Here is a 22,582-nt window from a genome sequence, read left to right on the forward strand (position 1 = left end):
ACCACCAGGTGCACATTTTAGACAGAGAAGATGGATGGTTTGAAAGAGGTGTCAAGGAAGCCATCTACACCAGGGTTGAGAAGCCATCATTGAACAGGGGAGGGGGTCTACGCCACCACTTATCCCCCACTTACAATGCTGTCCTTTCATCACTTCCCAGGAAACTCAACAAACGTAACCTGTTGGCCTCAGGTGAAGATACCAACGATGGTCGTTCAGTCTTGGCCACAGGTAGTCTCAACGACTGTAACGACTGTCGTCACAGCAACAAGGAACACTAACGAACCAGCGGTATCGATGACCCGGGATAACGACCCCACTGAGGTTAAATAGCTGAGTTTCCCTGCCAGTCACTCAGAACTGAAGAAGTCCTTTGGATAAGGGACGAAACGTCTTCCAGTATCTTCAACCAAATCCAGTTGCCCTTAGTTTTAACCTTCGTTGGACTCTCCTTGCTTTGTCCCTCAGATCTTTCACAGCCATGTTGAAGTTCCCTGTGCCAAGGTAAGTGTAGTTTTTTGTGTATTGTAATTTAGTGGTGTCTAAATAGAAATTGTGTGTAACCTGATTTCTGTATTGTTTCTGAAAGATCATTATCTTAGTCTTTGCTGTGTTTACTGTCAGGGCCCAGGTCTGACAGAATCTCTGTAGGAGGTTAAGGTGCTGCTGCAAACCTTCTTTAGTAGGTGAGAGCAACACTAAGTCAAGCGACTTTGAGTTCGTGAAAAGCGCTATACAAATTCAATTTATTATTATTATTATTATTATTATCTGCATACAGCAGACCTCTGATCTCTGTGTCATTCAGGGTGAGGCCAGGTGCCGTGGAACTCTCTAATTGGTTTGCTAATTCATTGATATATAGGTTGAAGAGAACTGAACTGAGATTGCATCCCTGCCTCACTCCCCGGCCCTGGGAGAAGAACACCGTTTGTTTGTTTCCAATCTTTATGGCACATTCACTTTTTGTATACATGTTCTTAATCAAATCATATGTTTTTCCTCCAGTGCCAGTAGCCTATAGAAAAGGCCCTTGTGCCAGATGGAATCAAAGGCTTTTTGGAAGTCAACAAAACAGGCATATACCTTTCTTTTCTTAATGTTTAATTCTTGATCAATTAAAGTCTGGAGGGTAAATATATGGTCCGTTGTGCGGCAATTTGGCAAAAAAAAAAGTTTTATTAATAATTTTTTATTATTTATTAATGATGTTGCAGATTATATTTCCCAGGTTACTGGATACACATATAAATAATGGTAAAATGTTGCTACTTCTCAGCTGATTTATTACCTCAGTAAACACTTTTAAATGAGTCTTCTTCAACACAGCATGATGTTCATTTAGTATATTATGGTCCTATTTAGGGGAAAATAGACAATAATGCAGCGCATGCTTTTGGACGGGACTACCTTGTGATTGACAGGGAACCTGTTCATCAGGATAGAGGCGATTCGTGTCCGCTACTCTATGTACATTTTTCATAAATGGCTGTTAGTATGTTTTGTTTTAAAAGTAAATTGTTTTGTTAACCTTTTTATTTTTATAATTTTAACTGTGATTACATTTTTGTTTAGTTTTTTTATATCCAGGAGGTATTTAATAAACGATTAAACACTTTTGGAAGGAGGGACAGTAAAAATTGTCTTCGGGCCAGTAAGTTTCAAGTTTAACGTTGAGCCCTGAACAGCCTTTGTTAACAAAATAAAACAAATATCTGGTAAGTCCACTTATTCATTGAAAGGGAAGCAAAACATATTTTTCACCCATTTCAAACATGTTCATTGAACAAAGCCCATAGATTAAAGGCTTAACTTCATTCATTAAATATTGAATGTTGTTGAAAGGTTACATTTTCTAAAGTTTCTAAATGCCCAGTTTTAGGTTTTTAATGAACATTCCATCGGATTAAACAAGGGTTTTTAAATTTTAATTCAAAGAGTGCCTGGGATCTCTTGGCTCTTCAATAATTCAAGGTCTTCTTTAGGTGTTGGAGCTCATTTGGAGAATCAAAATGTGCTATTTTGGTCATTTAAATCAAAACTGATTTATAATTTTGAGACTATTTTTACTTACTGAAAAATACACAAACTTTAAAATTATCTGTTATGGTAAAACATTTTCATATTAGGGGGCTGTATTTACAGTATTGTATTGTGCAAAAGGTTTCGGTGTGATAGGTTTTAGGTTTGATCACCAATTAAACATGTAGGTTGAAACCTAATCATTAACTGAAACAGAAACAGCTGTGTAGGGGGAATCTAACTTGAACAGTGAGGTGAGGTTGCCTCTCCTTGAAAGTAAACTGATGTTTTTATGCTGGATATGTAAAATTGCCAAGTGAAAATCGTTTAGAAAGGCAATGCTGTGATATGAGAATAGATATTCGGGAACGTTGTTTATTAAAATATTGTGATGTATGTTAAATGTTCTCTCTTCCTGTTCTGAAAGGCTGCATTATAGCTGAATGCTATAATTGTTTGAGCTTGTATCAACTATACAGCATTTTCTTACAGAGTGAAATAAACAATTCATTATTATACAAATTCATAATTTCTACATTGTTTTTTTCCTCAGAGATCCAGCAATAGGATAGATTAAATATTATACCAAAGCAGCAACGGTAGACAAAAAAAAATCTACATTGTTTAACAAGATTTTAGAAAATACTGTATTTGATTTTGTTGAGTGAGTATACGGCATCATAAACTCTGTGTTGCTCTGGTGTTAGATCTATAGCCCGCTGTTAGAAATGCTTCAGTGATATTAGGCAATAAGCCAAACACAACTGGTGGCAGACTATAGAGACAGTTTGGCTTCAGTTTCTGACATCTGGATGCAGTCGCAGTCACATAAACCCCAGGGGTATACAGGGCAGAAATCAGCAGACACGCATCACTGAGATATGGAATATACAGGACATAGTAATGCACAAGGCAAAAGACATCCCTTGCGAGTTTGATTAATTAGAAACCAGAACAGGATGAGGCTGGAAATCAGCATAACCACTGTCAGGTGCGGTAGAATGAATGATCAGAAACGTGAAAGGGTAGGCTCCTCAGATCATAGAAAAACCACCTCATTGACTTTTTTGAATGTGACTGGTGATTGAAGAGTCAGCTGTTACTGATGGCACTGCACAAATTCAATGCTCAGCCTGAACTAAAGCAATTATCTATGAACACATTAATCTGTATGTCCTCTCACGTTCATTGCTCAGCTTTTGTAGCACACACCTTTTATATGTACAGTATCTATGTGAAAAACACAACACTTGGCCAAATGCTTTTGAATGTAAATTTCATTTTCATCAATAATAGGTGTGCTTTGGTCTGTTTATTCAAATCTAGGATGACTCATTTTGGGATCAAACCCTTAAAGTTAAGCATTTAAAGTTCTGTATTTAATTGAAATTATGCTCCCAATCAATTTCTTATTAACCCAGCAGTGTACACAGGGCATATTGAGTCTCTTCCCGCTCTCTGTCCAATTGAATTCATCAATTCAAACAGTCAAATGGCCAAATCATGACAAAAGCAGTGGCCCCAATCCTAAGCTCTTATGAGTAAAATGAGATAATGTCAGTTATCCAATTTATTAACAGCTCGCTGCTGATGCACATAATTAAAAGTATTCCAAATATAAACTACATCATTAAAAAAAGTTTCAGGAGGTCTGTGTTCATGATCGAAATAGGATATAGGCCATTAATTCACTGTCAACTCATTGTACCTCTCACATTGCTCTAACCTTTGACATGAAAAGCACATTTGTTTCTGTCTGAGCAAGTCAAAGTCAAAAAAAAAAAAAAGAATACAAGATCTGCTGAAACACAGATGAGCAGTGTGCGCATCTCTGTTAAAAAGAAAGGTGGTCAGGGTCACTGATGCAACAACCTTTGATCTAACTGACAACAACTACGTAGAAGGCAATTATGATTGTTACCCCTGTGCTGACATTACTGTCTACAGTATAGCTGTCTGGAGTAAAACAAATATGTTATTGGAGAATGTTTGCAGTTATTAGTTAATTAGTAAGATCTATAATATTTAAATTAGTCATTAATTTTAGACACTTTGGATACATCTATTAATCAAATCAAATCTAAAGACTGTCTACTGACAATCTAAATAAATATTATAATAATTGCATTTTAGTATTTATATATTTTAATACAAACAACATAAATACTCATTATTCAAACTGATACGGGTTTCAGTACTCTTCTATTTACATGGTTGTAATGCAGCAGCAGTAGACCTTTGGATCACCCACTCCAAATGTGTCTAAGGCCCTGGAAGGTAGATAGTATCTCACTGAGTCTAAGAAAAGCACTCCCCTCTTCAGCGTCAGCCCCCAGTCATTTCCAAATACATTCATGTGTTTGAGATATACAGATTGAGCAGTGCAACAGTCCATCATGCATGCACTAATCTCACATTACAGATGTCTTTTGGTGCCCTACAATCTATGAATGTGATTTTATAAATTTGTTGCCCATGAAATGTGCCAAAAAACACATTAATCACCAAAATCAATTTGCAACTGCAAAATAACTTGATGTCGCGCCTCCCCATAGCTATAGCCATGGCTCTAGTAGCTTGTGAGATTGAAAGCGAGTAGTCACCGACCGTGAATGTGTCACTTTCCCACTGCCTGCATTTCAACTGCTCACTCCCTAGAGCTTGACTCTTGAGCCTGAAAATTAAAGACTGACCACCCCCACACACCAAATATTTCTTTCCTGAACCAAACATACCCCAAATGATGACAGGGTTCAAATCTCACTTCTTATGTTAATTTTCTTCCTAATAAATTCACTCCTCAGTATTATTTTTGACAGCAAACATGGTGCAAAATGAAACTACTGAGTGAGAAATTTCTTTTGAACTGACCCAAGCTAGTCAGAACCAGCCATGTCCCGTTGGATTTGTGAACCACCACCATCTCCACCACTCCTTTCATTACATTTCCCACTCCCCACTGAATCTCATCATTAGTGCCAGAGTTCCCGAGCCCTCTCTGGGTCTGCGTATGGCCATGGTACTGAGTTAGATTGAATTGGTCAGTGGTCCCATTGTAAATGCATTACTCTCACATTCCCTGTATAACAATCTTACCTCCACACTGAATCCCATTATTGCTGCAGGAGAGTCAGTGTATGCATAGCACAGTGTATATATGTGTGCATGTATCAGCAGTCTATGAAGCAGTAACCCCTGTGTATCAAGCATGCCATTTGCAGATCAATATGGATTTGTGTGTATTTCTTCCTGTATGACAAAGTCACAAACAATTGACTCATAATGATATCTACCATGAGTAAAATTGCTATTAATCCCAGGGATAAAGTTGCCACCAATAAAATTTATCCCCAAATGTCTGTGTGAGAGAATGTAAGTGTGTGCGAGTGGGAGAGAAAGAGATGGACAAAAAATATACGTATAAATTGATACAACTTCAGTATCTTCTTATTAATGTGCAGAGAGGAGACAGGCTATAAGTACATTCAAGACTTACCTGGCAGTGATGCAATCAGTCCCAGGATAAAGGGTAACATTGAAAAGAAGCATATGCATTTGTGTGTGTGTGTGTGTGTGTGTGGGTGTGTGAGAGAGAGAGAGTGTGAGTGTACCCAGACTTACCAGACAGCGATGTAATCAGTGACAGGCTCTGTCTGCAATAAGGTAAAGTTGATATAAACTCCATGTCCGTGGGGAACAGTGATGAGCCAGCTACAGTCTTGGGAGTTGGGGTATTCATTGGGGTACTGAGGTGAATAGATGGTCCCATTTTCGGCCGTGACATTATAACCGCAGGGAGCTGTAAAAAGCAGACGTATAAGATTATCTATTTGCAAATGTGTCACTTTTTTCTAATGTGCTAGACCTGCAATGATCAGGAGATAAGAATAACTGTTCAGCTGCAGTCAGTGAGGAATATAATTATCAACATTATTTGTGGTAGTACAAGTAGAAGCAGCGGTAGTAGCATTAGTAATAAGAGCATGGATTGTGCTACTAATGTATGGAGTAAATGATCCAAGTGACACAGAAATGTTACTCTCTACTTAACTGCTTACACTGCCAGCTTCTGATACTGATGAAAGATGAGAATAAACTTACTGAAATTCAATTAGGATAACAACATTTACTAAATGTCTAGATTTTAAATTACATTTGGTATGTGAGTGATGGAGATGTTCTGGGATAACAATGATAACACCACATGTGTCCACACAATACTAGATGAACTGCCTATAGGAGAAAATTACATTTTAGAAGTCATTGGTTGTTCTTACCTTCACAGCGTGGAAATGGGTGGTTCCACTTCCGGTTGGTCCCGTGCAAGCATGTTAACACTGGGTGTCCGATCAAAACATAACCAGGGTAGCACTGAAAAGTTACTGATTGGCCAGCGCTGTAGTCACTGTTTATGATGTCGCCGTTGGGGAAAGGAAAGGGGTCCTGGCAATTCTGAAGTTGATAGGCTAAGGAGAGATGAAGAGAATGACTGTCAGTGCAGAAACACCTTCATTTTTAGGCATCAGGAAAATAAAATAAGCCAGGCAAACTAGATAAGCAGGCATACAGTTATACTCTATTAATAAATACAGTGTGGCTGTATCCAGTATTTGTATTCTATTGTGTAGCCTTACGCAGTAGCCTTTTATGCCTGCCTCTCAAAATGTGACTACAAAATGACAGCTGCAATTCACTGTATTCAAACTATGTATTCAGTCTACAGCTAATGGACTTTATGGACATGTATGCATGACATGCCAGCACTTGCTTGAGGGGATGTTAGTATCACAGGTCTATTTAGGGAACATCTCACTCTGCATGAGTGTCAATGGCAAGTCAAGCCCCTCCATTAGATGTGCCATTTACAGTGAGCAGAGGGGGCTGACCAGTTGCTAGAAAAGGCTAGAGAGAAGGACAGAACCTCACAGCACACACAAGAACAAGCACTGAGCAGCAGGTCAATACACACTGCAGCACTAGCCAACACCCGAGGTGCAGATTGTGGAACGAGACTTCAGAGACAGTTTATGCTGGTAGCAGCAAGATCTAACATCTAAGAGGGAACTGCACACACAATCAAAGCATGGGATGTGTACAGGAACACATATGTTGCCACAGATTATGGGCTAGACCAATGGTTCTCAAACATTTCACACCACGCCCCCCTTCAGAAGTCAAAAAAAGTTCATGTCCCCTCACACCAGCAAAAGTGGATTTAATTTTTATCAATCATTAACAATAAATGCAATTGAAATAAACAAGATTCAGGTGAGCAAAACAGACTTGCTAGCATCAGAGCACTTTTGTTTGTATATCACCACATAAATCATATTCATGCAACTTTAGGTCCGCTCAACATCCACGACCCCCCTTGTGGCTCTACGCCTCTTCCCGAGGGGGCCCAGCCCCCCAGTTTGAGAATCACTGACACATCAGTCGAGATGGGAGACACCAGAAAGGATGCTTAAGAACATCAGAAGTAAGATCCTGTGGGACTTTCAGATCCCTACAGGTAAACAAATATTGAAAAAACTAACTGGACAATGTGGAAACGAAAACGGAACAGGAAAACAAGTGGTGACAGATGTAGATGTCCCAAGTGAAAGCAGCATCAAGGGAAAGGAATGTGAGAAGATACACTGTAGAAGGGGCCCCTGTACAAGGGGCTGAAAGAGGAACAAGAGAAAATGCTGAAATGTGGGCCAAAAGTTGTCCAACTGGTAGAGGAAGTACTTGCAAGAGTGAAACTACAACCAAGAAGCTGCAATGTGTCAAACATTAAAACTGGTATCACATATTAGCAACCTTTGCGACCTGCTGCGACGCATGCATGCTTCTACCTTTAAGGCCGGATGCGACGTTTGGCCGATTTAGTAGATGTCATCATTTTTATCTCATCGTTGCTGATGAGCTGAGCGAAGGGAACGACATTTACGCCGATTACAGCAGTTGCTTTGAGGATCAAAACAACAATGGATAAGAAGATTCAGGCCCAGATTATGATGTGACTGCTGTAGTGAACAACGGTGTGGATTTGTGCATATTATATTGAATAAATTTGGAGCTACTCCAAATTCCTCTCTCCTCTCCCAGAGAAGAAGGGGGGGTCAAAGTAGCTTTCTGTAAGTGTTATGCCTGGGCAGTTGATCGTAAAACTGGCACCTTTTTGATTCCGAAGCTGATAACACGGGGCCTGACTGTTAAACTGACAAAGGGACACGAACCAGCGATTAGCATTTCCCTGAACAGCCTATCAAAACTGGCCCCCCCACACATGTAACTGTGGCAACTGACCTTGCTGTGTTTCATTACCCCATCAAAGGGATACCCCTGTCTCACCCAAGTTGTGACATAACCCAGGAAGCCGAACTTTAAGTCTCCAAAGACTCAAAGCATTTAATTAAGTTTAATTAAATCTTTAGTTACCTGATTACGTTTACCTCTATTTGAGTAGTTATGTTAAAATGTTGTTGCTATCTGTTGTTATTAGTGCTGAAAAGAATCTAAATAAGTTACTTTTGCAGTGTTTTTATTTTCAGCGAGACACTCCTTCATCTAATGTAATCAATGCTTGTTCATAATACTTTCCTACAAAATTCCTTTAGAAATGATGATAAAGAAATGTCTTACTATACTCTTAATCGCCTGCTTGAATTTCAGGATGAATAACTAAATCCCCCGGTTCCTAAGGAGAGATGATCTTGGATTAATCTAAGCTTTCCTCATGTAACCTGAGCTCCCCCAAGTGGACGAAATAAGTATTACATACCATCGTTGGAAATGCCGTTAAATGTATAAATATCCTGACCAATAATGTGACAATTGTTTCCTGTTACCAAATGCTTAACTTAGAACAGTACAACTATTCGACCATTGAGGTTCGTGCAAATAGATTTCTTTTCTTTTAGACATTAAGTTTAGAAAGGCAGTCCCTCGGGAAACCTGAAACGCCCTCTGGGGAACCACGCCCCAGACAACAAAAGAGCGACACGCGACGTCGTTCGCGCTCGTCCCCTCTTCTCTTCTCTGCTCTCGGCTCTCTGCTCTCTGGACGCTTCGGCACGCGTCCGGCGTGCCTCGCCAGGCAACGCCCTCAGAGTCGGCCAGCGAAACAGGTCTTTTGTTCACTTGAAGCTACACACGTGAAGTGCCGCGACATCGATCTGCCCCTCAGTTTGTTTTATTTTCTTTCTTTCTTTTGTTTTGTTAAAGTTAGCAGTCCGTTAAGTTACACTGGACTAATTCAGGAACGACCAAGTTCCATTTTTAAGCTTTTTCGTCGAGCCAACTTCACCGAGGTCAGACCAAGCCACGTGGTCTCGCCAGCGGCAATGAAGGAAACCTGAAAACAGCCGAATTGCCAGACGGAGGACGGCGTTTTCTTCAGTCAGACACGGAGAACCCCGGAGAATCCCTAGCAAAAAGCCAGGATCGGGCAGCTAGCGTGGGACCTGTGCAACAGGCCAAAGCAGGCCGTCGACAAGCCGTAAGACCTAACCAACATTCTGTGGTCAGAGATTTCCTTTTAACTCCTAAACTCATAGCGTTAGCTTACTTTCATTAGTTCTCCTATGCCGTATGAGTCAAATGCTTCCCACAATCGAACCTCCAGGTTCATTGTGCCGCCATTGTTTATTTATCCGTTTATATCACATTAGTTAGAGAGTAAATTCACTGTAATATAATCAAGAACTGTGTGTGTTGCCTATTTCTACGTCCCTGCCAAGAGAACTGACCCTTTAGATATGAGACTGACTGATTGATTGAAGATAATTGAGCGATTATTAACTAACTGATCACTAGTAATAATTGTATAATTATTAAAAACTACCTAGAGGTCCGGAGACTCTAGGATTATAACAACTCCGGTGGTGCCCTTAAACGAGGAATATTGATGATTTTATGAATATTAAAATTCATAATTGGGTATTAATTCTCATAAATCTGGGTTTGCTACACTGCTGACCCATTAGCCACGAGTCCGTGGGTGAGAGACATGTTTGAGGAGCAGGAGGAGGATTTCGACGAGTTTGTCGGTTGTGATGAAGACAAATTCAAATGAGTAACAAAGCAGGGGCAAATCTCCATCCAGCAGTAAGTGGACAAATGTGTGTCACTATGGGCATTTTTCAGCTGCAAGTGAGGAGAAACTAATGAAAGAAATAAAAAAATAAAAAGAACTAGCTTTTTCAGACAAATGTACCCTAAATAAGGGACAGATTTGCAATGACCTGGAGGTAATAATAATAAATATAAGATTAATAATAACAATTTCCTTTGTTTATTGATTATTTTTGATGTGCATGAACATGAGGACAAAGGCAATCATTTCCAATAAAAGACAAAGGTGTAAGTTCTCAAATGTTTTTTTATTTCACATTTCTATCTGCTATAGAGGCTGAGAAATATAGGTTTAGGTTTTTCAGAAAACCCTCAGGATGTTGGAGGTTGTTTTCAAAAAGTACCTCAGGTTTTAAAATGCTTTTCTAGAGGGTGCCACAGGTCTTAATGGGTTAACACAAAAGTATCATAAACCTCTCATGCATCGTCTCAACAAAGATCTGAAAAAAAAAAAAAGCTATCTGGTGCTACTCCCTGTGTGGAAACATGTCCACAACTTCCACACACCAACAGTGGGAGTTATCAGTGACAAGGAGTGACGTGTTTGGGGACTTGGCCATTGCAAATTGGGAGAAAAAGGGAAAAACGATTACGTGCATGTGAATGTGGGTTAGCTTATGTGTAAGTTAGTAAGTCTTGCTCTAGTTGTGGTGCATAGGCCCATAGTGCATCTCTTGTGTCTTTGAAGTGAAGCACTTAGGGCTACAAGTAAAGCCTGCTGGACAAGATGCCAGTCTCTCGCAGGGGCTTACTAACAATCCATCTCTTTTAATGATGAGAGGAAAGCCATAAGGTTTTTTAAGTCTTTAGCATGACTCATCCATGGATCAAAGCTCAAAACCTCATAGCAATATGTTTTTTCATCCTACCCTTCATTTTCTTGGAGTTGGGAATGCTTTTTAATTTCGCTACTAGGTTTGGATGTTAATTTATTCAGGACATTTGAGGAGACCTTTTTTCTCCCTAAAACATTCAAGCAACCATCTCGTCTTTTATACCCCAGATCTGGAGAAACGAAGCAGTATGTTCAATTTGAATACAGTTCAATTTGCCCTCAGCATCCCTGGATGGGCTGCTTTCAACTGGAAGTGCCAGCAGTAATACCTCAGGTTTCTAGCCTTTTGTCTTTGCAGTTATTGCCCTAAAAACAAATCCTATTTAATCTAAAATCACAATGGAACTCACCCTGAAAGGTCAGTTTGAACCCCGCCCTGTTCTCTGAGTGGTCACTGTAGAAGTGGATGATTGTCAGGTGGGTTGTGCTCAGCAAAGGGGGGGGGATCTGCGAGCCAGTAAACTGTCCAATAAGAGAAGAGCTGTGCTGCGGTCCAGCCCTGACTTCCAGGAAGTCATGGTTGTCTTCAGAAGAGAAGTTTTGAAACTGAATATGGGCTCCTAGAATACAAACACAAAATATAATATATATATATACTATATTATAGACTATATACAACATAATAACAGAATATGAGAATTACAGTATACGTGATTTTATAGTCAAACTTGTCTTTGTTTTCATGCCATATAGATGGCCTAAACTTTATGGACCCAAGAATAACTACTGAGATTTTACATTATTTTGTAATCTTTTTTGAATGCGCCTTAAAGGTAGAGAGACCACATACAATCAGTTGACATTTTTTCACACTTTCATCTATATTTATTGCCATATCTTTATTTGGTACTTTTACATTACAACTTACACTAAAGAGACAATGACAATAAAGCTGTCTTGAATCTAGTTTTGTCAACAAGTATTCTATTATTATTTCTGAAAACTTGCTATAATTACACACATGGACATGCATGCCATGCAAAAGATAAAAATTGTGTCCATTCAAACCATCAGATCCTGTAGTCATTAAACAACACACACCATGTGTCAGCCTCCAATTAAACATGTGGTGAAGCTTTCGATAAACCATGTGTTACTGCTGCAGATTTCATGCTAAAAAAAGGTCTGTGTTTCCCAGCTACACCAACAGATGAACTGAAAGTGACACATTCTTTTTTAGAAATGCTCTTCCATCCCATAATACTCACCATATCCAGTTGGCAGGGTGATTTGCCAGGTGCAGTCCAAGTTTCCGGGGTAGTTGCCAGGGAAACCTGGACTAAGGATGACACCACTCATCTCAGACAACACCCCGCCGCAACGAGCTGACAACACAGAACAAACACATTGTTAAAACAGGCAACACATGAGCAATGTACAGTGCAGATCATCACTTTATCCTCTGCTCCAACAGGAAGAAGGTCACACCACAGCAAAAAAGCCAAAAGTGTTAGAAAATACAGCCACAAGCAGAAACAAAAGGGATTTGAGCGCCCTTACAGGGAGACAGGGGGGTTTCTAGTATATAGCTTTATTAGATACATCTGACCAATCGATTGCAATTCAATACAACAGCTCTGCCTTAAATTTTACAAAGTTTATAATGTTCAGTTTGGTGACAATGTCAAAATGTATACATTCAATTATGTATTACTGAGGTCATATTAGAAAAAACTCTGACTATAATGCAGTCCAGCATAACATCACCAGTAACTGTGACCTCAGTGCTAAAACATGTAAATGACAGCATAAAACAACAAAATATTGTGGGCATCATAAAAATCCACTTTACTACAGAACAGCTGTATTGGATTGCAATTGTACAGGTGTACCCAATAAAGTGGCCACTGAGTGTGTGTATTATTGATAATGTTTTAGAATACTACAATATATTGAAAACAAACGTTACAGTATTTAGAGTTATGGACTTGATTTGATTAGCCACTGCCAATATGCGTTTTTTGTTGTTTTTACTTGTTTAGTATTCTCACTTTATAGGCACCAGATAGGGTTAGATACATGAATACTATGTAGCAAGTATGGTGCATTGGGTGTAAACTATAAATATAAAATAAAATGAAGTGTCAATAAGTCCACTCATTTGGTGTTAACTGAAGTAAAGCAATTCTCAGGAGACTGTGAAAATTCAAATATAGACTTCACAGAGGCTTGGACAATGTGTGCTGAATTTTTGTAAATCCCATATGGTGTCTAATGGTGACAGACATTAAAATTATATATGGCACCTTATTATGGCACCCCTTCTATTGACAGTTTTGGGCATGATTTGGTTGATCCAGTAGTCTCTGAATGAAATAGGAAATGTTGGATTTGACACATGCTGGAGGGGGTTGTGGCAGAGCTAACTTTAGTTAGTCCTGACATGTCGAAGTGGAGTTTAACTGGAATTGGTTTCCCAGACCTGCTACAAGTTTTCACCAAGGACTGAATTATCCAGGCCTAAACACAAACATCAATGTTATCAAGATTCCTTAACACTATTGCAGATTTTAGGACATCTTAGCTCTCAGCACAAGTTATAAAATTCTGTTGCTCCCAGCAGGTATATTGATCCTATTATCACTGATCCTATGTCAGTAAAGAAGTTGCTTACATCACCCTAAATCTGATTTCAAGGCGATGACATTAAATATACTAATTAAATCATAGTTAAGAATTACACTGTTTTCCAGAATGCCACACACTGACATGCAATCAATGACCTAAATAAACAGATTTCTTACCTTCAAAATGGATGTGAAATGAAAGTCATTCAAATTAATCTCTGTTAACATATGACCATAAGCTTGTAACACTTGTGTTTTTAGACAGAGATACATATCGGTTAGAGCAGTGTATGTATTACCTATGCAAAGAGGAGGTGGGTAATTCCATCGACGCACAGTCCCAGGCATACAGGAAATGTGAGAGTGGCCCTAAAAGTGATAATACAGTGAGTTAGGTTCGAGTTAGGTACAGTGAGTTAGGAAAGACACTGCAGGGCATGAAATTAATATCAAATGAAAATAGTAAAGAAAGAAGTAGAGAAAAATGTGCGATGTTGGCATTTTCTAAGATTGGGAATTCAAATTTTACTTAATCTAAGAACAACTGTGGTGTGTTAAAAGCAGACAATGTGGAAATGTCATTTTATTGCATGCTTGCTAATTGTTACACACAACAGTGCGTGTCTGGACACAAGTTTTGCCTTCAGTGTGCTCCTAATAAACAACGTTCAAAAATCTTATTTTCTGTTGAATTAATACCAACCACAATATATGAAAACCAGTTTATTGGTCAGTTTGTGTGTCTGTGTTTATTACCTGCAACGTGTACCCAGGTTCACAGGTGAATGCTACCACCTCATTTACCATGTATCTGTCCCCTGTTTTAATGCCATTGGCTGGGATCATTGGCTCTGGACACGTGGTAAGACCAACAGCTACAAAAAAGGAAATGAGCATAAACATGATTAACAATGTTGTTACTATTATATATTTTGTCATTACGTTTTCTATCTAAATGTTACTTAGCCTCAGATATGGACAGAAAATACAGTACATGTGACATGATCATCACTTCCTTAGGTTCTAGACAGCTAAACTCACATTGCTGTCTTTGTGAAACTTATCAAGGCAGACTAAAGTAATTTTATTCTACACTACAGTGACAGCAAAACAATTAACCTTGTCTTTGCTTCAGATGTTACCATTGCTATTCCCGTCTTTGTACTTGACACGTATGGGAACTTTCTCTTAAAATGAGCACACCAAATAAAAGACACAATCACAGCAAAACACAGTAGTTTACCTAATTTCTGTGTCTAGCATTTACACAGGTTAATAGTGTCTCTGAGTAACTTCAATCTACAATATCTACATTCATTCATTTAAAGAACTAATGTGGCAGATTAATTTACAAATGTTCTTATTGTTTTGTTTCTAATAAACAGGAGCCTATTTTTGAATTGACAGCTAGTACAACAAAAAAGCTTGCACATTGTCAGCAGTGACAGCAGCCTCTGAAATGTGCTTACAAATATGTGAAGCTAACATAATGACTTTGGTTGTGTTTTCCCAACACATTAAAGGTTAAACACATCCTTAATAAGTTTGACAGCAGCCCTTTACCAAATAGCATCAGTGAGAGGGAGTGTGTGTGTGTGTGTGTGTGTGTGTGTGTGTGCACGCCTGCTTGTGTGTTTCACTTGAAAACTTCCGCAGGAGACTGCCCTAGAGCGGTTACCATGGCAACACAGGGGTGTAAGGGGGAGAGAGAGAAAAAGGAGGGGAGAGAGAGGAGTGAATGTTTGTGTGTTTGTGAATGTATGTCCTGGTCTACTTTTTTTTAGATTGAGCATAAGTGAAATAGCTGCACAAGATTGTAACTTTGAGACGCAGAAGCATGCACACACACTGTGTTATTAGGCGGAGCATCAGCAGGCTGTCAGGACAACTGATCAATGAAACTATTCCATTTGGCTGACCATCTCTCTCTCTCCCTCTCTCTGTGCTTACAAAATGTTCCCTCTTTTCCCTGGTCATGACAGAGCAGTGATGCTGTAAAATGCTGACAGTACCACAAACCACCCCACTAGGGCCACTAGACTACAGCTAGACAGTGTCAGCATTTAAGTCTAACTGACTGGATTTACTATACTTCTGTTTCAGTTTACTTGAGGACATATGAGGGAGAGAGATTTAGAGATGTCTTTCTCTGCCCTTTCAATGAAAGCCCCTTTAGTAAACTTAAAATTACGAGAATATCATCACCACAATCATCCCTGTGTCCCCAGCAGACAATTGTGTCCAGTTACACAAGCTATCACATTACTGTAAAACTGAAAGAACCGTTAGCAGACTAATAGCTATACGGTGGGTCTTGTTTTCCTTCCATAAGAAACATTGGTGCACAACTTGTATAGTGTTTAAACACCAAATGAAAATCATTACGAGGAGTCTAAATGTAATGTAAGTCCTTTTTGGGTTATACTAGTTGTTTTTCCTAGAGTGCACGCAGGTAATCATCTGAAGGGAAAATAATAATTGCGGTGTCTCTGTTCTTATCGCATAATGAACAGGTACATTGACTGATTTGTGTTTAAAGGAAAAAGTTAAAAGCCTACTTTGTAGCTAGACCTCCTGTAAAGAACCTCTCAGGCAAACTTGGAACAAATTCTGGTACAGATTAAAGTGTTGGCACTCATTTTGAGATAACTACAATCTGAGTCATGCAAGAGCTCTTATGGTGGTGTAATGTATGATATATTTATTTAAGGTGATCTTGAAAAGACTTCAATGCTCAGCATGCTGTACTTGGATTTGGTTGCTGTGATTACAGTAAATAGTCTGCTTACGGACTAACACTATGAAACGGCATGCGTTGTGTTGTTTTTGCCACATAATAGCAGACATTTACTTATACACAAATGCAGAAACACCAAGAGAAGAGATGATTATTTTTTATAATGTAGACAATAGAGATCTCTGTGTTTCTCACTCTTCATCTACCCGCCTTTCACTCTCCTTACATAACCTATTTCGTCTTTTCTCTCTGCCCTTTGTTCCGTCTCCACCCTCCCCTGTACTGCCTTACAACTTTTGCTGTGAGCTAAACACAAACAAAGACTGATACACATGGACAAGCACACACACAAATTTTAATGTATACGCATATACATGTGCACACAAAAACAAAAGTTATACTTGTTTTTTTCATGTCCCCAAAATAACAAGCAGCCAAGATCAAAACATTTTGCCACACATGCTGTTATTAATATTATTAAACATATAATCAGGGCTGATACCAGGTAGTCAGGATCCACTGTTCACTAGGTCCAAGACCTACGCAATCTGATTAAACTAAATATAATGCAGCCTGGCTTGGGTTTTAAGTTGGATCTTGGTTACAAAGAACTAAGAGGACCCATGAAGACCTCTAATCCCAACCTTCCTGCCAGCACAGCACACCCAAAATCCTCTTGCCATGGAAATTACGAAACATGATAGAGAAGGAAAGCAAAAAAATAAAAAAAGCCCCAACATAATACCACCTGTGTTGCTCTCAACTCAAAAATATACAGTATGTGTCGCAGGACAAAATAAATGATAAAACATAAAAATAGAAAAGTGGCCCACAACCAGTGCCATTTTTATCTGAGGAGTATTTATGATACTGTACAGGAAGGGATCCACATGGCACATTCGGTAATAAAAGCCACACTAAAAAGATGAGAGTAACCACAGTCAGAAATACACTGAAGCAAAAATAAAGAAATAGGCACGATGAACTGAGTCGCCAAAAGTGACCATTCTTCCAAGTTTTCATTCCCAGTGACGGCATGTTGACACAGAGCCAACGAAAATACGGACTACTGAGCCACAAACGTGTGCACTCACCTACACACACAGGCACACACACAGAAAAGCACGTGCAAACACACACTATTATGCTCATACGTAATCAGAAAAGGGGACATGTTCATTGATCTAGAAGTGATTTTAAGCTAAAACAACTACAAAGGACTGAAAAGCACAACCATGGCCTGTGTATGCGTGTAAAGGCATGCTGTTAATATACATGTCTATACCTTTGTATGTGTACATATTTGTGTGTGTGTATGTCCCTTTGTTTGGTCTTATTGGTATGACGACACAAGCAAAAGCACTTTTTTATGTACATGTATGTATGTGTCTGAGTCTACATGTCTCCGTTTACGTACCTTTAGGTGTGTGCTCTGTGTGTGCGCTCCAATGTGGCTCTCAGTATGTGTGTATGCTTTCAGGCAGTACCAGTTCAGGTCACTGACTCTTGTTATTTGATGTTGAGGTTTTGGCTGCAACGATGTGTGTGTGCGTGTGCTCAAGTGTATGTGCCTGTCTGTGGGTTTCTGGTTTCTGGTGGGAAGGCACCCAGTATTCTCTCCCTAGTTGTTTTACCTCAGCAGTATAATCTTTTTAAACTTATCTATCTATCTATCTATCTATCTATCTATCTGTCCGTCCGTCCGTCCGTCCGTCTTTGTTAAAAGCTTTCACTCACTCTTGTATTCTAGGTGAAAGCCTGCTGCCACCACACTGATGTCACTCTGAAAGTGCAGAAGGAGCTGATTGGACGTTGAGTTGAGGAGGGCGGGAGCAGTGGTTCCTGTAAAAAGACAGAGATAAACACATGGCAGAACCAGTCAATGAGATGTTAGCCCAATTCACAATTCTTCAAAAAGAAGTGCTCTTAAAGGCACTGAAAATGTACTAGAAATTCACATAGTATGCTTATAGTACATTCATACTCCTAACATGCTTACTACAAGTATAATAAAGATATATTCTCTGGAGCTTTAACATTCTCTTTTCTTTTCTTTCTGTTATTTTTTTTAAATCAGGTAAATAGCTAGTTGAGATCAGAGACCTCTTTCACAAAGGTAACCTGGTCAAGAAGGAAGCAGCACATGTTGTTAACTTAACAAACAAACAACAACGTATAATAAGCATACTTTAAATCATAATGTAGTTATACTTGTTTCTGTTTGTAAACAGTAAAAACATCTGTACACAGGGGCAAAGTGTGCCCTCCCGCCCAGCCCACTAGCGCAGTGCATGCAATTTGACCAATCAGAATCAAGGTTTTCTAATCAACGATCCAATCACACAGCGTGAAAGTCCGCTTCACGAAAGTTAACGTGTGTACTGTCGTTGAGAGGGAAGCTATTTTTGAAATCATTTTGTTTCTTACCGACTCGGACTTGCCGAAAGTGGACACCACAGACATAATAAGAAAAGAACACGGAAGAGAAGAAAATCCGGTCAGCTCCCTGCAGAAGTTAAAAAAAGAGGTATGCCTGGCAAGTAACGTTACAAGCAGGAGAGGACAGACGCAGAGACTGCTGGACCGGCAAAAATCGTCCTTCTTGGTAAGTTTATTATTGTTAGCAAGACAACACAATTGTGTAAGTTAACTAAAGTTGAGCTCACTCTGGGTTTGAAAATATTTTCCTTGGAGGATAGCGCTGGTGTGCATGAGCTAATGGATTAATATACAGTATTTATTAGCTAACGTTAGTTAGCATTTTAATAGCTTCATAAAGGAGACAGTGACTTTCGTCTGCCTTATAAACAGTGTTGGAGTAACGCAATTAACGTTACAGTAACGTATTACTTTTTGCTGTAAGGAAGTTTTTAATGTTACAAAAATTTCGATCTCAGTAACCCTGTTGCTGGAATTTGATGCATAAGATTTTAACAAGGCAGGCCTGTGCATGTGTGTATATGAGTCCTCAATTGTGCTTTTGCACTGTTAAAATGACCAGATCAGAGTAACAAATGCAATTAATATGTTGCTGTCTGTGTGCTGAAGAATAGGTTCACATTTTTATAGTCTACCTTAATACTCACATGTCCATATTTACATCAAGTAAGTTATTGGTCACTGTAATCATTATTATTCCTGCCCATATAGTCTGTAAAGACATAGTTGTCATTTTTGTTTAACTGAAGCTAACATGAATCATCAGCTAAGCATCTGCGTTAGACTAGTCAAAAGTGCATTTCTTCTAAAGGTACTCTGTTATTTACAGATTTCTCTTCACTGCAGCAATGGAGGGGATAATCATTACAGTGACCAATAAGTCAGTTATAACAACAATGTTAAAGTGTACACGGGTATGTGAGAATTTTTTTAAGACAGGCTTGAAATAATGTTTGTGTCCTGCAATGTCTGACCACACGATATATAATAGCATGTGATGTTATATACATTTGTATGGTCATATGCGCATGCGTTGGCGTCTGTAGCTACCTGTCGGAAGCTCCGACAGGTAGCTACAGACGCCTTATCCAGTTTTAATCCACACTTTTTTGTTACATTTTTTATATCCTTTTTATTTAACTTTAAGTTTTTAACTTATGTTTTACGTGGGTTAAGGATTTAAGTCATCCGACATGGATTTTAAGCTAGATGACCGTAAAAACGCTATCACAACAGATACATCACAACAACTGATCACAACAAAGCTTCGGCAACTACCGTTATGCTAGCCGAGATAACTCTGCCCCATGAGGACTGCACGCTCCTTAAGAAAGCGAACAAAAAGATTGCTGACCTTATGGAAGACATCTGACGACTTTCAGAGGAACTCAAAGAGAAAGATTCCCTGCTGACTGGCTTTATGGATGTGGCTTCAGTACAAGCCAAACAGATTGTTTCTCTTAGCGCAACCGCTAACATCCAGGACACCGTGTTATGGGACCCATCTAGCCTTACAAGGCTGTCCTCCTGCTCGACTCCGAAGCATCAGTCAACCTGGGCTGAAGTGGTGGTTCGTGGCTGCAAGAGAGGCTCGGACGGGGCTGCCTCTCCTCAGCACATCGGCCTCTCCAACCGCTGTGCAGCCCTGTCTGACGACACTCCGGTCCATCCAGCGGATGCACCTGCGGCTTCGAGTCTCCTTGACACGGATCCCTTTCGGCGGATAGTGCCTGCTGACACTGTTGCATCTCCTCCACCGGCTACATCTCCTGCACTGGCTGCAAACGGTGATCGGCTGGGCCGCTGGTCTGCTGCTGGGTCTGGTCGGCGGCCGTCATCTCGGTCAAAAACCTCCACTTCCCGACGTAGGTGTGCTCAGTCGCTCCGGAGGCCGTCTCTACCCTGCACCGTCGGCTAGCCCTTCTCTCAGGTCTGTTACTGCTACTCTAACACAACACTCGGCAGCTCACATACTCCATCCTCAGTCCGCATGCAGTGTTGAAGCAGATTCTGCTCAGTCCTGCTCTGGAACCCCACAACTGGCATCTCCTCATCCCCTTTTCTCCCCAACCACACTAATAATTGGTGACTCCATAACCAGAAACATCCTTTTCTTTAACACTACCACTCACTGCTTCCCTGGTGCCACCACGGCTGACATTTTAAAAAAACTCCAGGACCTAATGCCATCGCTCCCGTGCTCCATCACAAAAGTGATAGTCCATGTGGGAAGAAATGACACAGCTCTTCAGCAGTCTGAGCTGACAAAATCAGATTTTAACCGTCTTTTAACTTTTTAAAGCAGTGTGGAAAGTCCGTTTTTATCTCTGGTCCTATTCCCACAGTTGGTCGCGGTGCTGGCCGCTTCAGTAGACTCCTTGGCCTCCACGACTGGCTCCAGTCACGGTGTGTGTTATGTCGATAACTTTAATATTTTCTGGCAAAGAATGTTTCTTTTTAAGACAGACGGACTTCACCCAAACAAACGTGGCTCAGAAATGTTAGAGTGAATGACTAATCATTCATGCAGCACACCTGGACACACCACCGGTCACTTCAACACCGGTCAACATAACTCTGCCTCACTGCCACAAACAACTGTCTCCACCTGCTGGCATGTAAAACCGTCTGCTCACAGCGTTGTTCCAAAGACTTCTATTCCTGCCATCATCATGCATAGACCAGTAAACTGAAATGTGCACATCCCACACAGCAATCATAGTAATCTTATACGGATTAGGACAACTGCACCAACTCCAGCACCCAGAACAAACTCATTTAAAATGGCTCTCTTCAATGTAAGATCACTTTCAAGTAAGACTTTTATCTTAAATGATTTTATCTTGTCTGCAAATCTAGATTTTATGTTTTTAACTGAATCATGGTTGCAAATGAATGACTATAGCCAGATAGCTGAACTGCGTCCGCCTCTAAATGATTGTTTTAGTCAACCGAGGGTCAGTGGTCGTGGTGGTGGGCTAGTGAGCGTGTATACGAAAAATTTTAAATGTCATCAAGTACGCTGTGATGAATATAACTCCTTTGAAGTTCTCCCTCTTAAACTTGGAGGGCTGCAACCTATCATATTTGTTATAATTTATCGCCCCCCAAAACCGCCTGGAGGATTTTTATCAGGACTTCCTGAATTTTTATCTACTTTGGTTTTAAATTATGTTGTTGTTTTTAGCTGTGATTCTCCTGTTACTCATGCCACCTCACTCCGTGTGTTCTCGCATCTTTAATGAACAAAGTGTTTCAAAGTTTTTCGCATTCTTTCAGAGCCAAAGCCAACACCTGTCTGATTCCAACACCAACAATCTGGTCGATCACTTCAATCATATCTGCTTGTCGTAACTAAATATTACTGCTCCTCTAAAGGTTAGGCCTACATCTAAAGCTAATAAGCAACCCTGGATAAATGCCTCAAAGGGGAATGCAGAAAAGCAGAGCGCAGATGGAAAAAAATCCAGTCTTCAAGTCCATTACCTCAGTCTGAAGGATTAATTAATTAACTACAATAACATGGTTAAGGATGCGAGAACACACTATTTTTCTGAACTCATTACTACACATAAACACAATCCCAGGTTTCTGTTTAAGACTGTGGATCAGCTGGTAAACCCAACCCCTCCTTGTGCCTCAGCTGGAAGTAATGATGACTGTGAATTGTTTTTATCTTATTTTACCAATAAGGTGGTGTCAATCAGAGCCTCTATTACCCCCACGGCCTCTTACTCAGAGGTCCCTCACCAGCAACAAGAGAGTTTTAACCAGTTTTATCCCATCGACTTGTCTGAGCTTTTAAAAACAGTATCACAAATGAGAGTGTCCTCCAGCCCACTTGATGTAATACCTACAAAG

At 39.8% G+C, this 22,582-nt stretch overlaps 1 protein-coding gene across 1 annotated transcript in view; it reads right to left on the reverse strand.

Annotated features, from left to right (window-relative positions):
• LOC123959318 (CUB and sushi domain-containing protein 1-like) overlaps positions 1 to 22,582 on the reverse strand; it is a 364,541-nt gene that overhangs the window by 60,458 nt on the left and 281,501 nt on the right. The window contains exons 34-40 of the mRNA XM_046033278.1: positions 18,020 to 18,130; positions 14,302 to 14,420; positions 13,845 to 13,914; positions 12,187 to 12,303; positions 11,329 to 11,538; positions 6,300 to 6,488; positions 5,644 to 5,821 (exon numbers count right to left, since the gene is read on the reverse strand). Coding sequence (XP_045889234.1) covers positions 5,644 to 5,821; positions 6,300 to 6,488; positions 11,329 to 11,538; positions 12,187 to 12,303; positions 13,845 to 13,914; positions 14,302 to 14,420; positions 18,020 to 18,130 — 994 coding nt within the window. The remainder of the gene's footprint in view (positions 1 to 5,643; positions 5,822 to 6,299; positions 6,489 to 11,328; positions 11,539 to 12,186; positions 12,304 to 13,844; positions 13,915 to 14,301; positions 14,421 to 18,019; positions 18,131 to 22,582) is intronic.

Source organism: Micropterus dolomieu, linkage group LG20 (genome assembly GCF_021292245.1).
Source record: "Micropterus dolomieu isolate WLL.071019.BEF.003 ecotype Adirondacks linkage group LG20, ASM2129224v1, whole genome shotgun sequence".
NCBI lineage: Eukaryota > Metazoa > Chordata > Actinopteri > Centrarchiformes > Centrarchidae > Micropterus > Micropterus dolomieu.